Source organism: Primulina huaijiensis, chromosome 11 (genome assembly GCF_012295235.1).
Source record: "Primulina huaijiensis isolate GDHJ02 chromosome 11, ASM1229523v2, whole genome shotgun sequence".
In the NCBI taxonomy this organism is placed as follows: Eukaryota; Viridiplantae; Streptophyta; class Magnoliopsida; order Lamiales; family Gesneriaceae; genus Primulina; species Primulina huaijiensis.
The window spans coordinates 13,715,197-13,735,284 of NC_133316.1; the positions used below are offsets into that span (position 1 = coordinate 13,715,197).

General features: G+C 36.1%; 3 protein-coding genes across 4 annotated transcripts; 2 read left to right on the plus strand and 1 right to left on the minus strand.

The window, feature by feature from the left end:
• Window positions 1-4,526: 4,526 nt before the first annotated feature.
• On the minus strand, window positions 4,527-7,889 carry LOC140988403 (uncharacterized). The gene is made up of 5 exons (XM_073457421.1): window positions 7,031-7,889; window positions 6,620-6,916; window positions 6,078-6,547; window positions 5,194-5,648; window positions 4,527-5,070 (listed from the first exon to the last, which is right to left on the minus strand). Exons 1-5 carry the CDS (start codon window positions 7,887-7,889, stop codon window positions 4,527-4,529), a joined length of 2,625 nt encoding a protein of 874 aa, XP_073313522.1.
• A 3,621-nt stretch (window positions 7,890-11,510) lies between these two features.
• LOC140987243 (replication protein A 70 kDa DNA-binding subunit B-like) lies at window positions 11,511-19,670 on the plus strand. Of its 2 annotated transcripts, none has more exons than XM_073455678.1 (8): window positions 11,511-11,779; window positions 12,104-12,371; window positions 12,452-12,551; window positions 18,577-18,655; window positions 18,727-18,808; window positions 19,011-19,128; window positions 19,247-19,404; window positions 19,484-19,670. In XM_073455678.1, the coding sequence occupies exons 1-4, from the start codon at window positions 11,630-11,632 to the stop codon at window positions 18,602-18,604; spliced, it is 546 nt and encodes a 181-aa protein (XP_073311779.1). In that variant the 5' UTR covers window positions 11,511-11,629; the 3' UTR covers window positions 18,605-18,655; window positions 18,727-18,808; window positions 19,011-19,128; window positions 19,247-19,404; window positions 19,484-19,670. The 2 variants fall into 2 exon arrangements, with proteins under 2 accessions (XP_073311779.1, XP_073311780.1); XM_073455679.1 differs by having other exon boundaries at window positions 19,269-19,404.
• Window positions 16,581-17,955, plus strand: LOC140987242 (uncharacterized). The gene is made up of 5 exons (XM_073455677.1): window positions 16,581-16,694; window positions 16,789-16,896; window positions 17,079-17,360; window positions 17,467-17,571; window positions 17,663-17,955. Exons 1-5 carry the CDS (start codon window positions 16,626-16,628, stop codon window positions 17,951-17,953), a joined length of 855 nt encoding a protein of 284 aa, XP_073311778.1. The 5' UTR covers window positions 16,581-16,625; the 3' UTR covers window positions 17,954-17,955.
• Window positions 19,671-20,088: the final 418 nt, after the last annotated feature.

The following is a 20,088-nucleotide window of genomic DNA, read 5'->3' on the forward strand; positions in this document are numbered from 1 at the left end:
AACCGTCGCTATATTTAGCGACGGTTTTTAATAACCGTTACTAAATATAGCGACAGTTCTTTTAAAAGCGTCGCTAATTTTAAATCAGCGACAGTTAAAAATATAACCGTCGCTAGTTGCGACAGTTAAAGTCAAAACTGTCGCAAATTATCTATAAATATCCCCACCCTCAATTCATTTTTTTACCATACCACTTCGCAACACTTAAAATTTTTCTCCCTTACACAATTTTAGTTTCGATTTTCTCTTTAAAGTTTAATAAATTTTTAAAATAAAGAATATAGTATTTTCGACGGTAAATCAATAATATAATTAGCATTGTTAGTTTTTTTGTATATTTATTAAAATATTAAAAGTGAAATTTTTTTATTAGCGATGGAAAGTATACAAAACCGTCGCTAATATTAGCGATGAATTTTAAAAAATACCGTCGTTAAATTTAGCGATGGCGTATAAAACCGTCGCTATTTGGCGACTGTTTTAATTACGACCGTCGCTAATTGTAGCGACGGTTAACGATGATGTCCGTTAACTACCACCTCACCCCAAAACCGTTGTCTTTTAGCGAATTCTTTAACCACATGACCTTTAACAACGGTTTTATATACCTATGACAACGGTTTTTCACCGTCGTCTTTAGACGTCTACGACAACGGTTTTTCACCGTTGTCTTTGAGCACACCCTTTAACCACAAGGCTTCTAACAACGGTTTTAAAAGGCCTACAACAACGGGAAAAAACCGTTGTCGTAGGCCTTTTTTCTTGTAGTGTAAATTCACGAAACTTCTTTGAAGTCAATTTATAGAACATCAATTTTGGGCTGAGATCCATACATAACGGCATAAATATATGTGAAAAATAATTTAAACTATTTTTGTAGCAAAATATTAATAAAGAGTCCCACAATTTTGGATCTTGAATATGATTTATTTTCAATTCCAGGATCATACTTATCAGTTTGTTGATGTAATGGGTAGAAAAACATCAACTTCTTATTCCAAGAGGTATTTCTTATCTATTGATTGCTTAGTTCAATCCTTTTATGTCATTCCATATGTATTATTATTTTTTAATTCATTTATACTTAATATGATAGAGTATATTATTGAAAGTTCTTACCTGCATGAATCTTCATCCATCTTTTTCCAAGCAGTATGTTGTTTGGCGTGACAGCTAGATTAGAAACGCAACAATTTCTTCACCATAAAGTGCGATATGAAGGTGAAACGTCTTTAAAAGTTTATTTGTTTTATCGATACAATCTATGCTTGTATCCTATGATAATTGCCTAAACTTCATACGATTTAAAGATGAGGTGAAAAAGAATAGCTCAGAGAGTTCACGGAAAAAATATTAGACATTCTCAGTTCAAGAACGTCGACAATATATTGATAAAGTTTTGGAAAATCGGAAGAAAAGAAAAGCTATTGATTTCCATCCTACCACATCTCAAAAGGCGCACAAACAAAATTGTGATGGGTTGCTCAAGGCTTTACGAAATCTAGGTATCTATTAACGTCAAATTTCAAATTTATTTCAATAATATATTAAACATATATTTGTTATTTAACACGTATATTTTATAATTTTTTATTATTGTGGTTAGATCGATTAACACATGAGTCGACATTACTTCACCCACATGAGCTACATCCGATGCATATATGTTGTTATTGTGGTGCTAAGAAATTTCAATTTGAGCCTCCAACTTTTTGTTGCAATAATGGCAAGATAAAGCTTGCAGCCATAGAAGTGCCACCTGATATGCTCAATTTATTCACTGACTATGAATCAACAGAAGCTATGCATTTTCGGAAAAATGTGCGAGCTTACAATAGTATCTTCTCATTCACTTCATTGGGTGTTAAGATTGATAAAGAACTAGCATCTTCGAGCCGAGGAGTTTACACTTTTAGAGCCTTAGGCCAAATATTTCACAACCTTCCGTCTTTAGTGCCTAATGAAGGAGGATCTTCTCATTTTCAATTATATTTCTGGGATATTGACAATGAACTACATAATAGAATGAATATAATGGACAACATCCAGATTAATGAAGATACTATGAATGTCACGCCCCGAGACTGGGGTAAGTCGACACCGGCGTTGTCTCACAATCACATAATTGCAAAACAACAAGCCTCGTAGTAATTCGCAATAACCAGTCTTTTTCATAACAAGTAATCGTCTTTACAATAAAATGCGGAAGCGAAATACATGATGATAAAATTAAAGCACAGAATAAATTCGACTGGTCTCGAATGGATTTGCTTCATCACCATCCCCAAAAGTAATCTTGCTCTTCATCCTCGATTTGTTCCTCGTTCTTATCTGGGTGGGAATGTAAGGGGTGAGTATTTTGGGAAATACTCAGTAAATGGGGGCCGATCGTGCATAACAAATATCGAGGATATACATACGAATAAATTATCGTAATTTCAATATTAAGCATGTTGAATCAAATACTAACAAAATACGAATATAGCACTGAAAATCATCTCATTTTCTATGGTTTTACTGATCAGTCCCCTATATGTTACTCCTCTAAGGGGCGAGGCCAAAGGAACGGTTATTATAACCCACCGCATCAGGGCCTAAACAGAGAATATCAAAGTTCGGAATTTCCTTTACCATTTCTAAATCGAATCATTACAGTGCATTTCAAATAATTCAACATGCTTTCAAATATTATAACTGATATCGAACAAAGAATAATTCAGGGGATTTATAATAAATGGAAATGAATATATCATGCCGATCGAATTTTCGAAGTCATATTTAATTTATTTTCGAAATATATCATGCTCACTTAAAAAGAAAATAAGTGAGCCAAATCCTTTATATAATAATTTATATATTCAAAAGTCCACTTTAAAAATAATCAAATAAGTGGACCATATTTATTAAAAGAGTATAAATATCAAGGGCCACTTAAATAAATATAAGTGTTCAATTTTATTTAATAATATCAAAAACAAAAGAAAACAAAGGAGAAAACCCACTTACTGTAATCTGACTGCTCAAGGAAACGTGAATGGTGAGATTGCGGCAGAGCTTTGTTCCTAAAGGGCGAAAAGCTTCGAGAACACGGTGATGCTAGAGAGGATTTCGAGATTTGGAAGTGCAAGTTCTGCATGAGGAGTCCTCTTATTTATAGGCACGGAAAATCAGCTTACAAGGTAAGCTCTGAAGTCGCTCCACGAATGACGCTGATGGCTAATCAAATGGATGATTGTACTAATCTCTCCCGGATGAACGTGGTCTCTTCTTGGTTCAAGGTACATACTCGAGATTCATGCTATAATGGGGTGATTTCGGTTGTCTTTAAATTGCAATTGTGGAGTGATGAATTTCTGCATGAATTTCTTCCACAATTGGCGCACTCCCATATTGCATGGTCTTCACATTCTCCCCTCCTTATTGTAAGTATCGTCCTCGAAACTTGGATTAACTTGTCCTTCAAAAAAGTAGGGATATTAATCTTTTATTTTTTCTTCGAGTTCCCAGGTGGCTTCTTTTTCGGTATGGTTAGACCATTGTACTTTGACGTAAGGAATCGTTCGTCCCCTTAGTACTTGGTCTTTGGCATCAACGATTCGGATCGGGACTTCTTTATATGTAAGTTTTTCATTCAAGTCTCCCTCGATTAAGAGTGATTCAGTTTCAAGAATGTGGCTTGGATCCGAAACATACTTTCTTAGTTGCGAAATGTGGAAGACATTATGAATTCTAGACATATTTGGTGGGAGTGCCAATCTGTACGCAAGTGTTCCCACTTTCTCCAGAATTTCAAAAGGTCCAACATATCTGGGGTTCAGTTTCGCCGGTTTGCTGAATCGAACCACACCCTTCATTGGTGATACTTTCACGTACGCTTTATCTCCCACTATAAATTCCACTGGTGTTCTTTTCAAATCAGCCCAACTTTTCTGTCCATCTTGGGCAACTTTTAGTCTTTCTCTGATGATAGCAACTTTATCCACTATTTCTTGGATTAGTTCGGGTCCAGTGATGGCTCTTTCCCCTACTTCGTCCCAATACAATGGTGATCGACATTTTCGCCCATACAGAGCTTCGTACGGCGCCATTCCAATGCTGCTATGATAACTGTTATTGTAAGCAAACTCAATCAAAGGCAAATGTTCACTCCAATTACCACTAAAGTCTAGAGCACATGATCTCAGCTTGTCTTCTAAAGTTTGGATTGTCCTCTCTGTTTGGCCATCGGTCTGAGGATGATAGGCCGTACTTAGGGTGACCTTAGTTCCCATGGCTTGTTGAAAACTCTTCCAAAAACGAGATACAAACCTCGGGTCTCTGTCTGACAATATGCTGGCTGGAACCCCATGTAATCGTACGATATTATCCATGTACAATGTGGCTAGCTTGTCCAAATTATAGTTCATGCGGACTGGTAAGAAATGCGCAGATTTTGTGAGTATATCTACGATTACCCAGATGCCATCATGACTTTGTCTAGACTTTGGTAACCCGACAACAAAGTCCATAAAGATATGTTCCCATTTCTATTGTGGAATCTCGAGAGGTTGAAGAAGTCCTCCAGGTCTTTGGTGCTCTGCTTTGATTTGTTGGCACACAAGACACTTGGAAACAAATGTCGCAACATCCTTTTTCATTCCACTCCACCAGAAATTCTTCTTCAGGTCTCTGTACATCTTGGTACTGCCAGGATGGATTGAAAATTTTGACTTATGTGCTTCAGACATTACTTCTTGTCGAAGGTTATCGATGTCTGGTACGCACAATCTTCCTTTCGTCCACAAGATTCCTTTGTTATCCATCTCGAAATTTGGTGATTTCCCTTCTTTACATTGCTCTTTCAGTTTCACCAAAGCGGAATCTCTATCTTGACTTATTTTGATTGTCTCTCGAAGGCATGGTTGTGTTGAAAGTGATGCTAGGATCACCTTACTCGTATTCTTTCGACTTAAAGCATCAGCTAACTTGTTTGCCTTGCCCGGATGATAGCTTATTGTCAAGTTGTAATCCTTCAGGAGTTCAATCAATCGTCTCTGCCGCATATTTAGTTCTTTTTGCGTGAACAAATATCTGAGACTTTGGTGATCAGTGAAAATCTCACACTTGGCTCCATAGAGATAGTGTCTCCATATCTTCAAAGCAAAGACGACTGCTGCCAGTTCGAGGTCATGTGTTGGGTAATTCTGTTCATACGGCTTCAACTGTCTCGACGCGTATGCAATCACCCTTCCTTCTTGTATGAGTACACATCCTAAACCTCCTTTAGATGCATCACTGTAGATGGTGAAATCCTTGCCTTCCATAGGTAATACCAATACAGGCGTAGAGGTAAGCTTATTCTTCAAAGTATCAAAGCTTTTCTCACACGCTTCACTCCATTGAAATTTAGAGTTCTTCTGTGTGAGCTTGGTAAGACGTATGGCTATTGAAGAGAATCCTTCAACAAATTTTCGGTAATAGCCCGCTAATCCCAAGAAGCTTCGAATTTCTGTCACAGTCTTTGGTCTAGGCCAATCTGAGATTGATTCTATTTTCTTAGGATCCACAGGCACTCCTGCTGTTGATATTATGTGTCCCAAGAATGTGACACTACTTAGCCAGAATTCACATTTCTTGAATTTGGCGTAAAGTTCTTTCTCCCTCAGTGTCTGAAGAGTTAGACGGAGATGTTCTTTGTGGTCTTCTTCACTTGGTGAATATATGAGAATATCGTCAATAAACACCACCACAAACTTGTCAAGAAATGGTTTGAATACTCTGTTCATGAGATCCATAAATGCTGCTGGAGCATTTGTTAATCCAAACGGCATTATCATGAACTCGTAATGTCCATATCTTGTTCTGAAAGCCGTCTTCGGAATGTCATCTGCCTTGACCTTCAGTTGGTGATAACCTGTCCTTAGGTCAAGTTTGGAAAAGACTGTAGCTCCTTTGAGTTGATCAAACAAATCGTCTATTCTTGGAAGCGGGTACTTATTCTTGATTGTGATTTTATTCAGTTCTCTGTAATCAATGCACAATCTCATGCTTCCATCCTTTTTCTTCACAAATAGAACAGGAGCTCCCCAAGGGGATACACTTGGTCGGATTTGTTTCTTATCCAACAGCTCTTGGAGTTGATCTTTCAATTCCTTCAATTCTGCTGGAGCCATTCGATAGGGTGCTTTTGATATTGGTGCAGCATCGGGCATCAAATTAATTTCAAATTCTACTTCTCGGTCCGGAATTTCTCCAGGGAGTTCTTCAGGAAAAACATCTAGAAATTCTTGAACTACTGGAATCTCTTCTAATGCAAGCGTAGTTTCTTCATTTACCTCGCTTATCATTGCTAGGTAAACTTCTTTTCCGCTTTTCATGGCTCTCCAAGTCTGAGAAGCTGATAGGAGGGACTTCTGTTTCTTGACTTTGCCTTGGAAAATGACCTCTTCTTGGTTTGGAGCTTGAATTTTGACATTCTTCATTCGGCAATCTACTAATGCATGATTCTTGGATAACCAATCCATTCCTAGAATGACGTCGAACTCCACCATGTTCAGTTGTATCAATTCTGCTTAGAATATGTGTTCATTGATACAGATTTTACACTTTCGGTGCACTCTATGTGTTTCGATTGTCTTACTAGTAGGAGTCACTACTCTAAAGGGTTCGACTAGTATTTCAGGTGTAAGCCCTAGTTTCTTAGTGAATCTTTTAGATATAAATGAATGAGTATCACCACTGTCAAACAACACATAAGCTGGCATTTCATTGATAAAAATGGTACCTGCCACGACATCGTTTGCATCATCTGCTTCTTCTTGAGTTATTGCAAACACACGAGCGTTGGGTTGATTCTCCTTTGGCTTGTTGGGGTTAGCATCAACATTTGGCTTGGTCCCTCTATTTAATGGCTCGGGACAATTAGCGATTCGATGCCCTAATTTTCCACAATTGAAACATGCCCCAGTCTATCTGTGGCATTCCCCAGAATGACGACTATTACATTTGGGACACATCTTTGGTTCTTGGTAAGTTGGGTGGGACGAAGCACCTTTGAATGACCCATTGGATTGATTGGGTCTCTTGAATGGTTGTTTCCCTTGAGATGACTGTCCAGTAAGAGGTCGCTTATTCTTGTTCTCGTCCTCCCGACGCTTGATGTCTGTCTCAGCTCTTATTGCTGCTCCCATTAAATGAGCAAAGCTTGTAGGTTGGTAAACTGCCAAGGATGACTGGATACGACTGCTCAATCCTTTCTTGTATCTGTACATCTTCAGAACTTCATCTGCCATGATTGTCGGGGCATAAGTTCCAAGGTCATTGAATCGAGAGGTGTAATCTACCACTGACATGTCTGGAGTTTGCGAGAAGTTCTCAAATTCACTCAGTTTCTGTAGTCTGACTTCTGCTGGGAAAAAATGTTTGAGAAAGACATCTCTGAATTGTTGCCAGGTAATTGCTCCGGCATTTGTCAGAGTAGGTGAGACTGTTTCCCACCACTTGCTCGCCTTATCCTCCAGGAATGGTATTATCACCTCTACTTTGAGTGCCTCGGGTATCTCTAACAGTCGCAATTGGGTTTCCACGTTTTTTAACCAATTCTGGCTACTTTCAGGGTCGGCGTCTCCCTTGAACACTGGGCAACGGTTCTTACGAAGGGACTCATAATGATACTTGATCCCATGCTGTGCCAGTGGTGGTTGAGGCTGCTGATTACCGTTACCATTGGGGTTTCCCAAACCCTGGATGGTTGTTGCCACTATGGTGGCTATGGCCATCAAATCTGCTTGGCTCAGGCCCACTCTGGGAGGTGGATTGCCGTCAGCACTCGGATCTCCATTATTATCGTTGCGGTTGTTAATGTTTGCGTACTGCGGGTTGCGATTGTTTCGTGGAGGTCTTCCGACCATTTCCTACAAGGGTACAAGTTTCTAAGATATTGTTTGCTAACATATATAAGAATTAATCATGAACTGAAATTGACCATTGATCAAATAAAACTTTTTATTGATTCAAACGAAAAGGGAAGCAATACAAATCCAAGTTTTAGGAAGCACAAAAGGAGAGAAAATTCATGAGAAAGCAAATGGATTATAAATCCTTATTACAAATAGTCACGACTCTAAGTCCCTAATCATCTAAAATCTCGCCATCTCCTACTGCTTCATCTTCCATCGGCTCTTCTATTGGTTCCATTTCCCGTTCTAAGTTGATAAGGACATCCTGAAGTTGTTGAACCTGATTTTGTAAATTTTCGTTATGCATAGTCAGATGTTGCACCGAATCTTGTAGCTCTTGACGGATCAATGCATCCTGTTGATGCCGTTGGACCGCTATAAAGGAGGTCTGTTCCAAGAGAGCATTGAGGTGAGCTTTCTGTTCCTCTAGCTCGTGCTTTTCTTCTTGCAGCTTATGTAATGTCGCAAGCAATTTCCCGTTGTCTTTCTGCTCTAGTGCAAGGGATGCTCGAAGGTCCTTAATAATGAGATCCTTGTCGGGGACGGGTATAACACTCATGCGTGCCGTGGTCCGAGTGCGAGGCATAGAAGAACTTGAAGCCATTTCCTGAAATCAAAAGAAAGAAAATGGAAAGGCTCAGAATAATTTTAATGATATAGAACAGAAATCAGTAAAATGCAGGGATAGAATTTTATCGAAAATTTTCCAAAAATGGAAATTTTCGAGATGTGTACATGGATGGAAAGCACATGTCGAGAGGATTCCCGAACAATCGACGGAATCGAATTCGGAGTTTCCTACGAAAAGTTATAGGCTCTACGAAACTTTCCTAAACGACAAAAACACGGTTTCAGAGGTCTAAACGAAGGAATTTCGCGATTTGGACCCCTATCTCATGACAAAGTGGTGAAACTCGCTCGTTGGGCCGTTTCGGAGGGACTGCATTGGCCGATTTGGCCGATTTTTAAAATTTCACCGAAAATTTTTCCGAACAATTTCCTTCCCCAACCGGATTATGAACCTGACGGCTCTGATACCACTTAAATGTCACGCCCCGAGACTGGGGTTAGTCGACAACGGCGTTGTCTCACAATCACATAATTGCAAAACAACAAGCCTCGTAGTAATTCGCAATAACCAGTCTTTTTCATAACAAGTAATCGTCTTTACAATAAAATGCGGAAGCGAAATACATGTTGATAAAATTAAAGCACAGAATAAATTCGACTGGTCTCGAATGGATTTGCTTCATCACCATCCCCAAAAGTAATCTTGCTCTTCATCCTCGATTTGTTCCTCGTTCTTATCTGGGTGGGAATGTAAGGGGTGAGTATTTTGGGAAATACTCAGTAAATGGGGGCCGATCGTGCATAACAAATATCGAGGATATACATACGAATAAATTATCGTAATTTCAATATTAAGCATGTTGAATCAAATACTAACAAAATACGAATATAGCACTGAAAATCATCTCATTTTCTATGGTTTTACTGATCAGTCCCCTATATGTTACTCCTCTAAGGGGCGAGGCCAAAGGAACGGTTATTATAACCCACCGCATCAGGGCCTAAACAGAGAATATCAAAGTTCGGAATTTCCTTTACCATTTCTAAATCGAATCATTACAGTGCATTTCAAATAATTCAACATGCTTTCAAATATTATAACTGATATCGAACAACGAATAATTCAGGGGATTTCATAACAAATGGAAACGAATATATCATGCCGATCGAATTTTCAAAGTCATATTTAATTTATTTTCGAAATATATCATGCTCACTTAAAAAGAAAATAAGTGAGCCAAATCCTTTATATAATAATTTATATATTCAAAAGTCCACTTTAAAAATAATCAAATAAGTGGACCATATTTATTAAAAGAGTATAAATATCAAGGGCCACTTAAATAAATATAAGTGTGCAATTTTATTTAATAATATCAAAAACAAAAGAAAACAAAGGAGAAAACCCACTTACTGTAATCTGACTGCTCAAGGAAACGTGAATGGTGAGATTGCGGCAGAGCTTTGTTCCTAGAGGGCGAAAAGCTTCGAGAACACGGTGATGCTAGAGAGGATTTCGAGATTTGGAAGTGCAAGTTCTGCATGAGGAGTCCTCTTATTTATAGGCACTGAAAATCAGCTTACAAGGTAAGCTCTGAAGTCGCTCCACGAATGACGCTGATGGCTAATCAAATGGATGATTGTACTAATCTCTCCCGTATGAACGTGGTCTCTTCTTGGTTCAAGGTACATACTCGAGATTCATGCTATAATGGGGTGATTTCAGTTGTCTTTAAATTGCAATTGGGGAGTGATGAATTTCTGCATGAATTTCTTCCACAATTGGTGCACTCCCATATTGCATGGTCTTCACAATGAAAGTCTTGATGAAAGTTATGGGAAATAACCCTTATGCGGAATTGTTGTGGTGGATAAATGATATTCCTTGTATTGACAAAATAAATCTACATATTCGTGAAAATGCGGCGCTCGATCAACGTTGTTACAATTCACCAACAGCTGACCAAGTTGCAGCAATTTGGATTGAAGGAAACAATCCTAATATACCATATGATAGAGATATTGTTATCCATTGACATAATGATGCATATCATAGAATTAAACACTATTTCGGATGTTATGATCCATTACAATATCCACTTCTTTTTCCACTAGGAGAAAATGGTTGCATCAAAATATTCCGAAATACACGGCCGGTTCAAGTATATGTGGCAACAAACAAACTTTCACAGGAGAAACTAATTTTTCGTCCATTGAAGATATGCTTAACCAGGAACAACAAGGTACTTTTATTAATTTTTTCTGCATTCCTATGTGTAATCTATATTTCCTAAGCTTATTGATACCATTAATATACGTTTGTGCACCAATCTATAATTAAAATTAATTAAACCAAAAAATTTACTTATATGTTATTTGTGCAATTAATCATTTTAACTATTATTAAATTAAATTAAAAAGTACTGACGTTGAATTTGAATTTAAATGTTTACACCAACATTGCATGTGTTGCTTGCACAATTTACCATTTGATATAAAAAAAATTTATTAGCTTTTTTATTCTAATGATGTTTTATTGTTATCTTCATATTATCATAGGTATCAATAAAGAAAGCAATAAAATGGTGTCCTGTCAAGAATATTATTGTTATAAGTTACAATGAGAGATCAATTGACATCAGTTCTTCTATATGCGGGTAGATTGTTCCAACAGTACATAGTAGATATGTATATAAAGCTTGAAACGACTAGGTTGGACTATTATCGAAGAAATCAGGCTGAGATGATAATCAATTTCATAATACATTTAATGATTTATTCTCATAGGATGTTTGTGAAAAATAGGGACATATGTTTCCACACTATCAATACTCATCCACTGCTTGGTTCAAAAAAGAAGATAAGTCCAAATATTTTATTTATTTTTTTCCCAACAATATGAAATTTTATTGGTCACATTTCAAATTTTCAAATTGAAAACGTCCGAATCTTCATTTCTTTATATCTAGTTATACCTGACTTAAATTGTATTTGGGAAAAAATTATATGTAATTAATGTGTTATAAGTGAGACTACCTATATATAAACAAAGGTTATTCTCCAAATTCAAACACTTAAAACTTTTCTTCTTCCTTGTCTTCAAATTAAATAACTTTGTTTCAATGGCTGATTCAGAATTATCTTCTATTACTTCTCTGCAACCAAATCAAAAGGCTACTACGCTCGTGCTTAAGGTTCTTCGACAAGGAAGCAGCCTATTTTCAAAGGCCAATTCGAAACCAATCCGGAAGATTATATTTTTGGATGAAGAGGTATTATTAATATTTTTTTATGAAAACTTCTAAACTATGTAATTCTAGCGCTATGTGAAGTATATTTACGTTGTTTTTCCCCCCTTCATAAACAGTTCATTGAGTTATCTTTTTTTGGTTCTTATTAATATTCATATATTGCTTGAGCTATACTAATCACGACTCCTCGTCACTATGTAGATTACATTAGATAAACACTGGCCGAATATTTGTTAAAATTTAAAGTGCTAAAAAATTGGAGTTGTATATTTTGTCTTCTTTATTCACTGATATTGCATTTTTTTGGTTCTTTTTTTTCATTTTGACTTCCCTTATTTGTTGCAGGGTACTATGATATATGGGATTGTTTTTGCCAATGCCATGCAATATTTCCATGAACATCTCAAGTTCAACAGAAGTTACCTCATATCTAATCCAGACATAAGAGAAATAAACAAAAATTTCCCGAACATCAATCCAAAAATTGAGCTGGTCCTACAAACAAATACAACAATCACAGAAACAGATAATATTATCAGTTTCTCTAACGACGCTTTCAGTTTTTATGAGTTTGGGGACATAAAGAAATCTTCACAAGATGCTCAACCACTCGGTAATTCTCAACAATCATTTGATTTGTAAATATATCTTTTATTTTATTAGTATAACTAATTACTATCCATTATTTATTAGATGTCATAGGTGTCATTATGAAAGTCAAGCAATCGATCCAGTTTCGTAGGGATGACAATAGCACAGGCTCTCGGAGAGAAGTCATATTGATGAACCTTCTGTCACTACAACAAAAATAGCTTTTCGCAGCGCGCTATTAACAGCGCACATTAAAAGCACGCCGTTAATATTATTATTAACAGCGTGCATATTTATGTGCGTTGTTAATAGTATTAATCTTTTTTAAAAAAAAATCGTGTGAACTAGCACGCCGTTAATAGTATTATTAACGGCGTGCTTTTTATGTGCGCTGTTAATAGTATTAAACGGCGTGCTTTTTATATGCGCTGTTAATAGTATTAAAATTTTTTAAAAAAATCGTGTCTAGATATTAACAGCGTGCATTTAAAGCACGCCATTAATATTATTATTAACGGCGTGCTCTTTATGTGCACGCTGTGAATGAAAAAAGCGCGCACTTATTTTCTAAGCGCGCTCAGTTTTCATTCTTGTGCGCCGATTTCTTTTCTTTCATTTCTGTGCGCCGATTTCTTTTTCTCAAAATCCTTCTCGCCGCCTCTACATATCCGCCATCTTCGCCGCCACGTCCTCCTAACCGGCGCCGCTTGTGTCGTTATTGTTGATTTCAGTCTTCAAATGCCCTAATCTGAAAGGTAAGCGACCTTCGCACGATTCTGTAATAATTAGGAACAATCACTGGTTTTGATAAATAATCCGGTAATTATGTTATGATTGCTCTGTAAATGTAGGTCTTGATTTTGATGTATCTTTGGTTTCATTGAAATTACTCATTGAAGTAGGTGCTCATCCATTTGGGCAGTTTCATCGGATTGTATTTCTGTGAATTGGTTATGTGTATTTCTGCGAATTGCTTACTAAACTAGCTTAAACTTGTAAAAGTTGAAGCATGGTAGTGATGTTTCGTCATACTTTGCGTTTTTTAAAAGCTTGGAGATGTTACCTACACTAAAAATGATTCCACATTTCTCTGCAATTGAAATGTAATCTAGCTTTCAAGTAACTTCATAAAGATAAGAAATTTTGGCAGCAAGGATAGTTATACATCTCACAATTATTCCTTTTATTTTGTTAAGGTGCTTAATTAAGTAAACTGAAAACATTAGTTGTGAAATATCTGGGATACAAGCTCACAATACTTCAGAATATTCTTATTACTTATAATCTTTTATTCAATGTTCTTGATACATTCGCAGCCAATGATGGTTATTATGACAAATCTGATGTACCTCTTAGTTACAGTTTTTATGCTAGGTCTTGCCCTCAATTGCCCATGATAGTGAGTCGTGATGTTTGGGCAGCATTTTAGAATGACAACAGAATCGCTGCTTCCCTCCTCCGGTTACACTTTCATGACTGTTTTGTAGACATAATAAGTCTCCTAATAACTTGTTATTAGACTTGTTTGTCCTAATAAACATAATGATTATATAATAAGAGTAGTAGTAAATGGTCTTTCAAAATTATGGATTGAACTGGTCTAGTAACTTGAGTTAATTGTTTTCTTAGAGTGAAGAATGATGCAAAATAGTTACTGATGAATCCCGTTATGCACAGTTTTTGTTGCGCCATCTATGAGCATATGGCATGACAAAACTGATAAGGATTTTAAGTTAGAACATGGACGGACTGCATTTCTTGATGTTAATGGAGTTGCTATATGCTTTTTGTAGGGATGTGAAGGTTCTGTGCTTCTGGATGACACTAAAGAGTTCAAGGGGGAAAAGAACGCTGGACCAAACCACAATTCTGCAGCCGAGAAGTCAGCAAATGAACAGTTGCCATCACCTTTCGAACCTCTAGATGCCATCAGTGCCAAGTTTGTAGCAAAGGGTCTTGACATTGGGCTCACTAGTGCTCTATGCCATTTCGGTTTCAACTTTCAGGTACCCAACCTACAATTTTCGCTCAAAAACTATTGGATTTTCATAGGTCCACAATTTTTTTAGGACTAAGATAAGAATCATTCCGAAATACAACTAATAAGTAAAATAAAACTATTGTTTTTTTAATTGACCATTATCACTTGTGTTTTGGAGCATGCATTCAGTGCATTTCACTGATTTTTGTAGTATAATTAATTTTTTAGTTGTTAGAATGTATTTTTATTTTAATTTTACATTTTTTTGAAAAGGGTAATGTGTTTCTTTTGTTTTAGAATATTTTTTCCCCTTTTTAACTTTTAAATAAAGCTTATGATATTTATTTTGTGTTTTTATTGTTTATCCTTTTATTCTATCGAGGTTGATGATTCCCATGAATAGTTATGGAGAAAATACATTGGTGAAGTCTATTTAAGTTTTTTTTTATTTATTATGTGGTGTTCTCTTGTAAAAATGTTTGGAATATTTTGGAAAAGAAAATTTGGGATAAGATCTGACACCTAAGTAATTATATCATATAAATTAAATTATCATCGTGTATATATGTGCGTGTGTGTATTGATAAAATATCATAATTATTTCATATAAATGAAAAAGGTTTGTTCACGAGATGGATAAAGAATGGATGCATCTGCCTTCTAGGCTTGTACCCGAGTATGAAGAAGGGGTAAAAAAATTTATAGCACAAGCTCGGAACTATGCAAAAACACGTGAAGTAATCTTATGTCCTTGCAAGCGTTGTAAAAATAAGAAGTATATGAAATTTGACCAAGTGTACGACCACTTAATTATTAAGGGGTTCGATCTTTCTTACACTATTTGGGTCTTCCATGGTGAAACTTATAACTCACAATCTCAAGCTGAAGGTAGTTCAGGAGGAGTTCAGAAAGAGGATGAAAGTAGAGAGGCATATCACTTATATAAGGATGTTTTTTTGCCAGAAGAAGAGGTTGGACACACTATGTCTGAGGCAAAAGATTATGAGTTTGATGATTTATTAAAAGATGCGGAAACTCCTCTCTTCCCTGGTTGTACATCTTACACAAAGTTGTCAGCAGTCGTCACACTATACAATTACAAGTCTACTAATGGTCACACAGACAATAGTTTCAATGAGCTCCTTAAGATCTTATGTGACATGCTTCCAGAAAACAACACACTTCCAGAAACTGTTTACACGATGAGAAAGTTGTTGAAACCATTTGATTTAGGATATGAGAAGATTCATGCTTGCCCAAATGATTGTTGTCTATTTAGAAAGGAGCTTCAAGATCTGGACTCGTGTCCAAAGTGTGGATCCTCAAGATGGAAGATAGACAAAGTCACCACCAAAGTTTGTAAAGGAGTTCCTGAAAAGGTCCTACGGTATTTTCCAGTGATACCAAGACAGAAAAGGATGTTTAAATCAAAACAAAAGGCTGAAGAGTTGATTTGGCATTCCAAACACAAAAGTCAAGATCATATGATGCGTCATCCAGTTGATTCAGTAGCTTGGGATACGATAGATCATAAATGGCCTGATTTTGCATCAGATCCTAGAAATCTCCACCTTGGTCTTGCAACAGATGGATTCAACCCTTTTGGTGACCTTAGTTGCAGATATAGTTGCTGGCCAGTTATTTTGGTAAATTATAACCTTCCTCCATTGTTGTGCATGACAAAGGAAAATCTTATGCTGACATTACTGATTCCAGGTCCGAAGCAACCGGGAAATGATATAGATGTATACTTGGAACCCCTTGTGGAGGATTTGAAGGAGTTGTGGGACACCGGTGTGGAGACGTATGATGCATTTAGCAAGTCAATGCTCAATCTGAAGGCTATTTTAATGTGGACAATCAATAATTTTCCAGCTTATGAAAACCTAGCTGGATGTGTCACAAAAGGGAAACTCGGTTGCCCAATATGTGGTGAAAACATATGTTCTATGTGGCTTAAGTATAATAGAAAGTTTGCATACTTAGGCCACAGGAGATTTCTTGCTCATAATCATCCATTTCGTCAGAAGAAGAAGTGGTTTAATGGGATAAAAGAGAGTAAAGGAAAACCTAGACCTTTGAATGGGTTAGAAATTGCCGATGCATTGAAAGATATTGAAAATGACTGGGGTAAAAAGCAAAAGGGTGAGACTGTCAACACTTTGAGGAAAAAGAGGAAGCAGCAGGATAGTTCAAAAGAGGTACAAAAACCAGTTCAAAGGTGGAAGAAAAAGTCAATTTTTTTCGAGTTGCGATTTTAACTAATCTCAGGAAAAGAGTGAAAGATTTAGAGCAATGAGGAAAAAACAAGATCACATTCACACAATGAGCCGGAGAGGTTATGCTCGTTTGACTCACATTATGGTAATCTTTTTTTTTTATATAATTTATGTAATTAGTGATATATACATCTTTTGAATCATGTTCTAACGATTTTTTATATATTTCTATATTAAAGGAAAAGAGAAGCCCGGCAGATACAAAAATTACGAGATCGCAAGTTTGGATTGAAGGTCACAAGAAAAAAAATGGAGAGCCTAGTACTCAAGCTGTTGGAGAGAAAATGGTAATAATTAGATTAACTTTGCATCATTTTTCTTGTATAAGGTAATGTGTAATTGGGAAAATAGAATTAACATGTGCATTTTTTGTTCTAAAGTAGATTACATATTTGGTTATTGGTTTCCATTCTGTAAAACTGCCGTTGTCTCATAATTTTTTTTCTCATAATTTTTTTTTTGTAGAAAGAAATACAAGAATGTCCACCTGATTCTCAAAACACAAACTAACATTGTTGATGATGCAATTAGCCTTGTGTTTGGCAAGAAAGCTCGGGGTAGAGTGCGCAGAATGGGCTTCGGAGTTGCACCATCGAAAGTTGGAGCTTCTGTGAAACAAAATAGAACTATTCAACAACTTCAGACTATGGTACAAAGCCTTCAACAACAAATGCAACAAAATCAGCTAGAAATGCAAGAAATGAGGTCCATGTTTTTACAAAATATGAATAAACAAAATCAGCAAGAACAGGTTAGTAAAAACAACATATAAAAAATATGTTTGGTATATATACACACTTAAATGCATCTGAATTATCATGATTACATCGCTTGACACGATTTGATTGTAAAATTAGGTTGCTAGTGGTGGTATTGGTAGTGGTATCGGGAATGAAGTTGGTAGCAATGGTGATATCGATATTGGTGCCAAGAAAAATAGTGATTTTGATCATGTTTCTCAGGTAATTAACTTTAAATTATGTAATTTTAAATCTCAAAATTGTTAAAAAATAGACACGGTTGAATCAATAACTTTTCATTGTTTATCTACAGTCAAATTTGAGGAATGTGAGTCCCGGAGATATTCGTGCTAATACTAAATGTAAGCTGCTTCATTGGTGTGCTGATGAATTAGTTGTTGCAGAAGGTCGAATTGCATCCACAGATCCAAACACAAAAGTGCATCACGTTGTTCTTGGTAGATCTTGTTGGAAAGTCTGGGTTGATAAGGTTTTGGTGGAGAAAGTGGACCTAATTCGACCAAATGATGAAATGCAGTTTCTCGAGGACGCGATAGGAAGCACGGTCGCATGGTTATCTAAATTTATAGTATTGTGCGATTGATACATATTTTGTGTTGATTAAACTTTTGGTTTTTCAGACTTTCTGTTTTGATATACTGAAACACAATGACTTTTATCAATTTTGTGTTGATTAAACTTTTGGTTTATTGTGTGTCCATTTGATTGATTTTTTTTAACGAATTTGATTTTATCGGCTTGCAAACGAACGATGTAGAATTTTTTTGCATACTGCGGATATGAATATTAACATCACGATGCACGCTGCAGATAATATTTCGCGAGTGAACGGCGTGCGTATGAGCGTTGCGGATACTATTATCAACGGCGTGCGTATGCGCGCCGTGGATAATAGTATCCGCCAAGATTATCAATGGCGTGCGTATGCGCGCCGCGGATACTACTATCAACGGCCTGCGCAGGCACGCTGCGGATACTATTATCCGCTGCGCGCATACGCACGCCGTTGATAATCTTGGAGTTTTAACAATGCGCGCCGCGGAAAGTGGATTTGCGCGCTGCGAAAAGCCATTTTTGTTGTAGTGTGTGAGCACAACTATTTTATTACATTTCGATTCTTTCAAAAAATATGTTATATTTTCATAATTTTTCTCACACATGATATTGTTACAATAAATTTGTGGGACGATCTCGCCTTCAATGAAGGCCAATGGTTAGAGGAAATGGTGAATGAGAAGCTAGCATATAATTGCTTTCTCAAATATGAAAAGACAACATTACCAAGGTATTGTCGATTATATTATAAATGTATTGATCAATAATTTAAAATACTCACTTCTCAGTTTTTCTACACAGACACAGTTCAATTGAAATCCACATATACTACTACGATATTTCTAAACCCACCATGCACTGAATCAGAGAACTTAAATATATGGTGTCAGTTTTTTAATTTGTACGCATGCCTATACTAATTGCAATTTATAATTAACCAAATTAATAAGAGTGTTGTATAATTTAATATGTGAAAATACACATATTGATTACGTAGTAACAAGTCCAAAATTCACTTTTGTTGTAACATCTTATAATCACATGTTTTTATTACTAATACTTGTTGTTTTTGACAAATTAAACAGGCTGAACTCGGGTTTTAAAGACCGCAATCTCGATGATTTGTGGATGGCTACTAAACTGAAATGTTCTAAAGAAATCACCTTCAATCAATTGCTCAATGAACGCACAAATTTAACCGAGGTTAAGAAAAATTTGACAATTTTTTCCTTTTATTTCACTAATTCTTTCTCCCATTTATCCAAAACACTAATTTTATTTGGTTTATCGAATGTATCGCTCTTATGTTCTAATGAACTAGAACACATACTACTCTTTCAAAGGATATGTACTTGAAGTTGAAAACAGATTTAACCCATGGTACGAAGCTTGTAGCAATTGTTCAAGAGCAATTATTAAAACAAAAGATGCGACAACTTGTACCAAATTTGTTCATATACTTGCCGAAGCAGTGCCGAGGTATAAATCCATCATATTTTTTTTTTCCATGAAATAATAGCATGCATTTATATTTTTTATCATACTGGCACATGCACAGGTACCGAGTTACGATAAATGTCAAAAAAGACAATGACAATCTAAAAATTACAATGTTTGAAGATGTAGCTGCTGCTTTTATTGGTTGTCCAGTGAAAGACTATATGAAGTCAGTCGCGGAGGTTAGTTTATACCACATTACTACAAATAACACCTAAAGTTTTAAGCTCTATAACTAACTTGTGTTTGGTTTTTTTTTTAGGATGCAAGTGGTTAAGAAAAATTTGACAATTTTGAAATGCCAGAAAAGGAAGAATACAACTTTCTTTTCAAATTTGCTGAAAAGACTAAGACAAATAATGCAACTTATTCTATTGTAGTTGAAGGATTTCAAAAGCCCATGCAAAAGCACAAATCAGGAAAATTCGATCGAAGATGTCAATGCAAATGCTCAAATTCAAATTGAAAATGATGAAAAAATTTCTACTTTTATAAAGAGAAAAAACATCAAACATAGTTCTATGTCCAAGACACGAAGCCAACAAAACAACAAAAAATTATCAGATGATGCCAAAAGAAGTACCCACATCCTAATAGAAGATGATGACAAGCTTTCTTCGTCCACAAAGAGAAAGAGACAAGTCAAATCTAAAAATGACTCACAAA

What these genes read in the sequence shown, in the direction of transcription:
- LOC140988403 (XM_073457421.1), bottom strand. Translation starts at nt 7,889, where the DNA reads ATGGTCGGAAGACCTCCACGAAACAATCGCAACCCGCAGTACGCAAAC. An exon ending in ATCCAATGGGTCATTCAAAG is followed by an intron (nt 6,917 to 7,030) that starts GTGCTTCGTCCC and finishes GTGGAAAATTAG; the next exon opens with GGCATCGAATCGCTAATTGT. An exon ending in TAGAGTAGTGACTCCTACTA is followed by an intron (nt 6,548 to 6,619) that starts GTAAGACAATCG and finishes TATTCTAAGCAG; the next exon opens with AATTGATACAACTGAACATG.
- LOC140987243 (XM_073455678.1), top strand. Translation starts at nt 11,630, where the DNA reads ATGGCTGATTCAGAATTATCTTCTATTACTTCTCTGCAACCAAATCAA. An exon ending in ACAAGATGCTCAACCACTCG is followed by an intron (nt 12,372 to 12,451) that starts GTAATTCTCAAC and finishes ATTATTTATTAG; the next exon opens with ATGTCATAGGTGTCATTATG. An exon ending in GTCATATTGATGAACCTTCT is followed by an intron (nt 12,552 to 18,576) that starts GTCACTACAACA and finishes CCTTCAATGAAG; the next exon opens with GCCAATGGTTAGAGGAAATG.
- LOC140987242 (XM_073455677.1), top strand. Translation starts at nt 16,626, where the DNA reads ATGAGGAAAAAACAAGATCACATTCACACAATGAGCCGGAGAGGTTAT. An exon ending in AAGCTGTTGGAGAGAAAATG is followed by an intron (nt 16,897 to 17,078) that starts GTAATAATTAGA and finishes TTTTGTAGAAAG; the next exon opens with AAATACAAGAATGTCCACCT. An exon ending in AACAAAATCAGCAAGAACAG is followed by an intron (nt 17,361 to 17,466) that starts GTTAGTAAAAAC and finishes TTGTAAAATTAG; the next exon opens with GTTGCTAGTGGTGGTATTGG.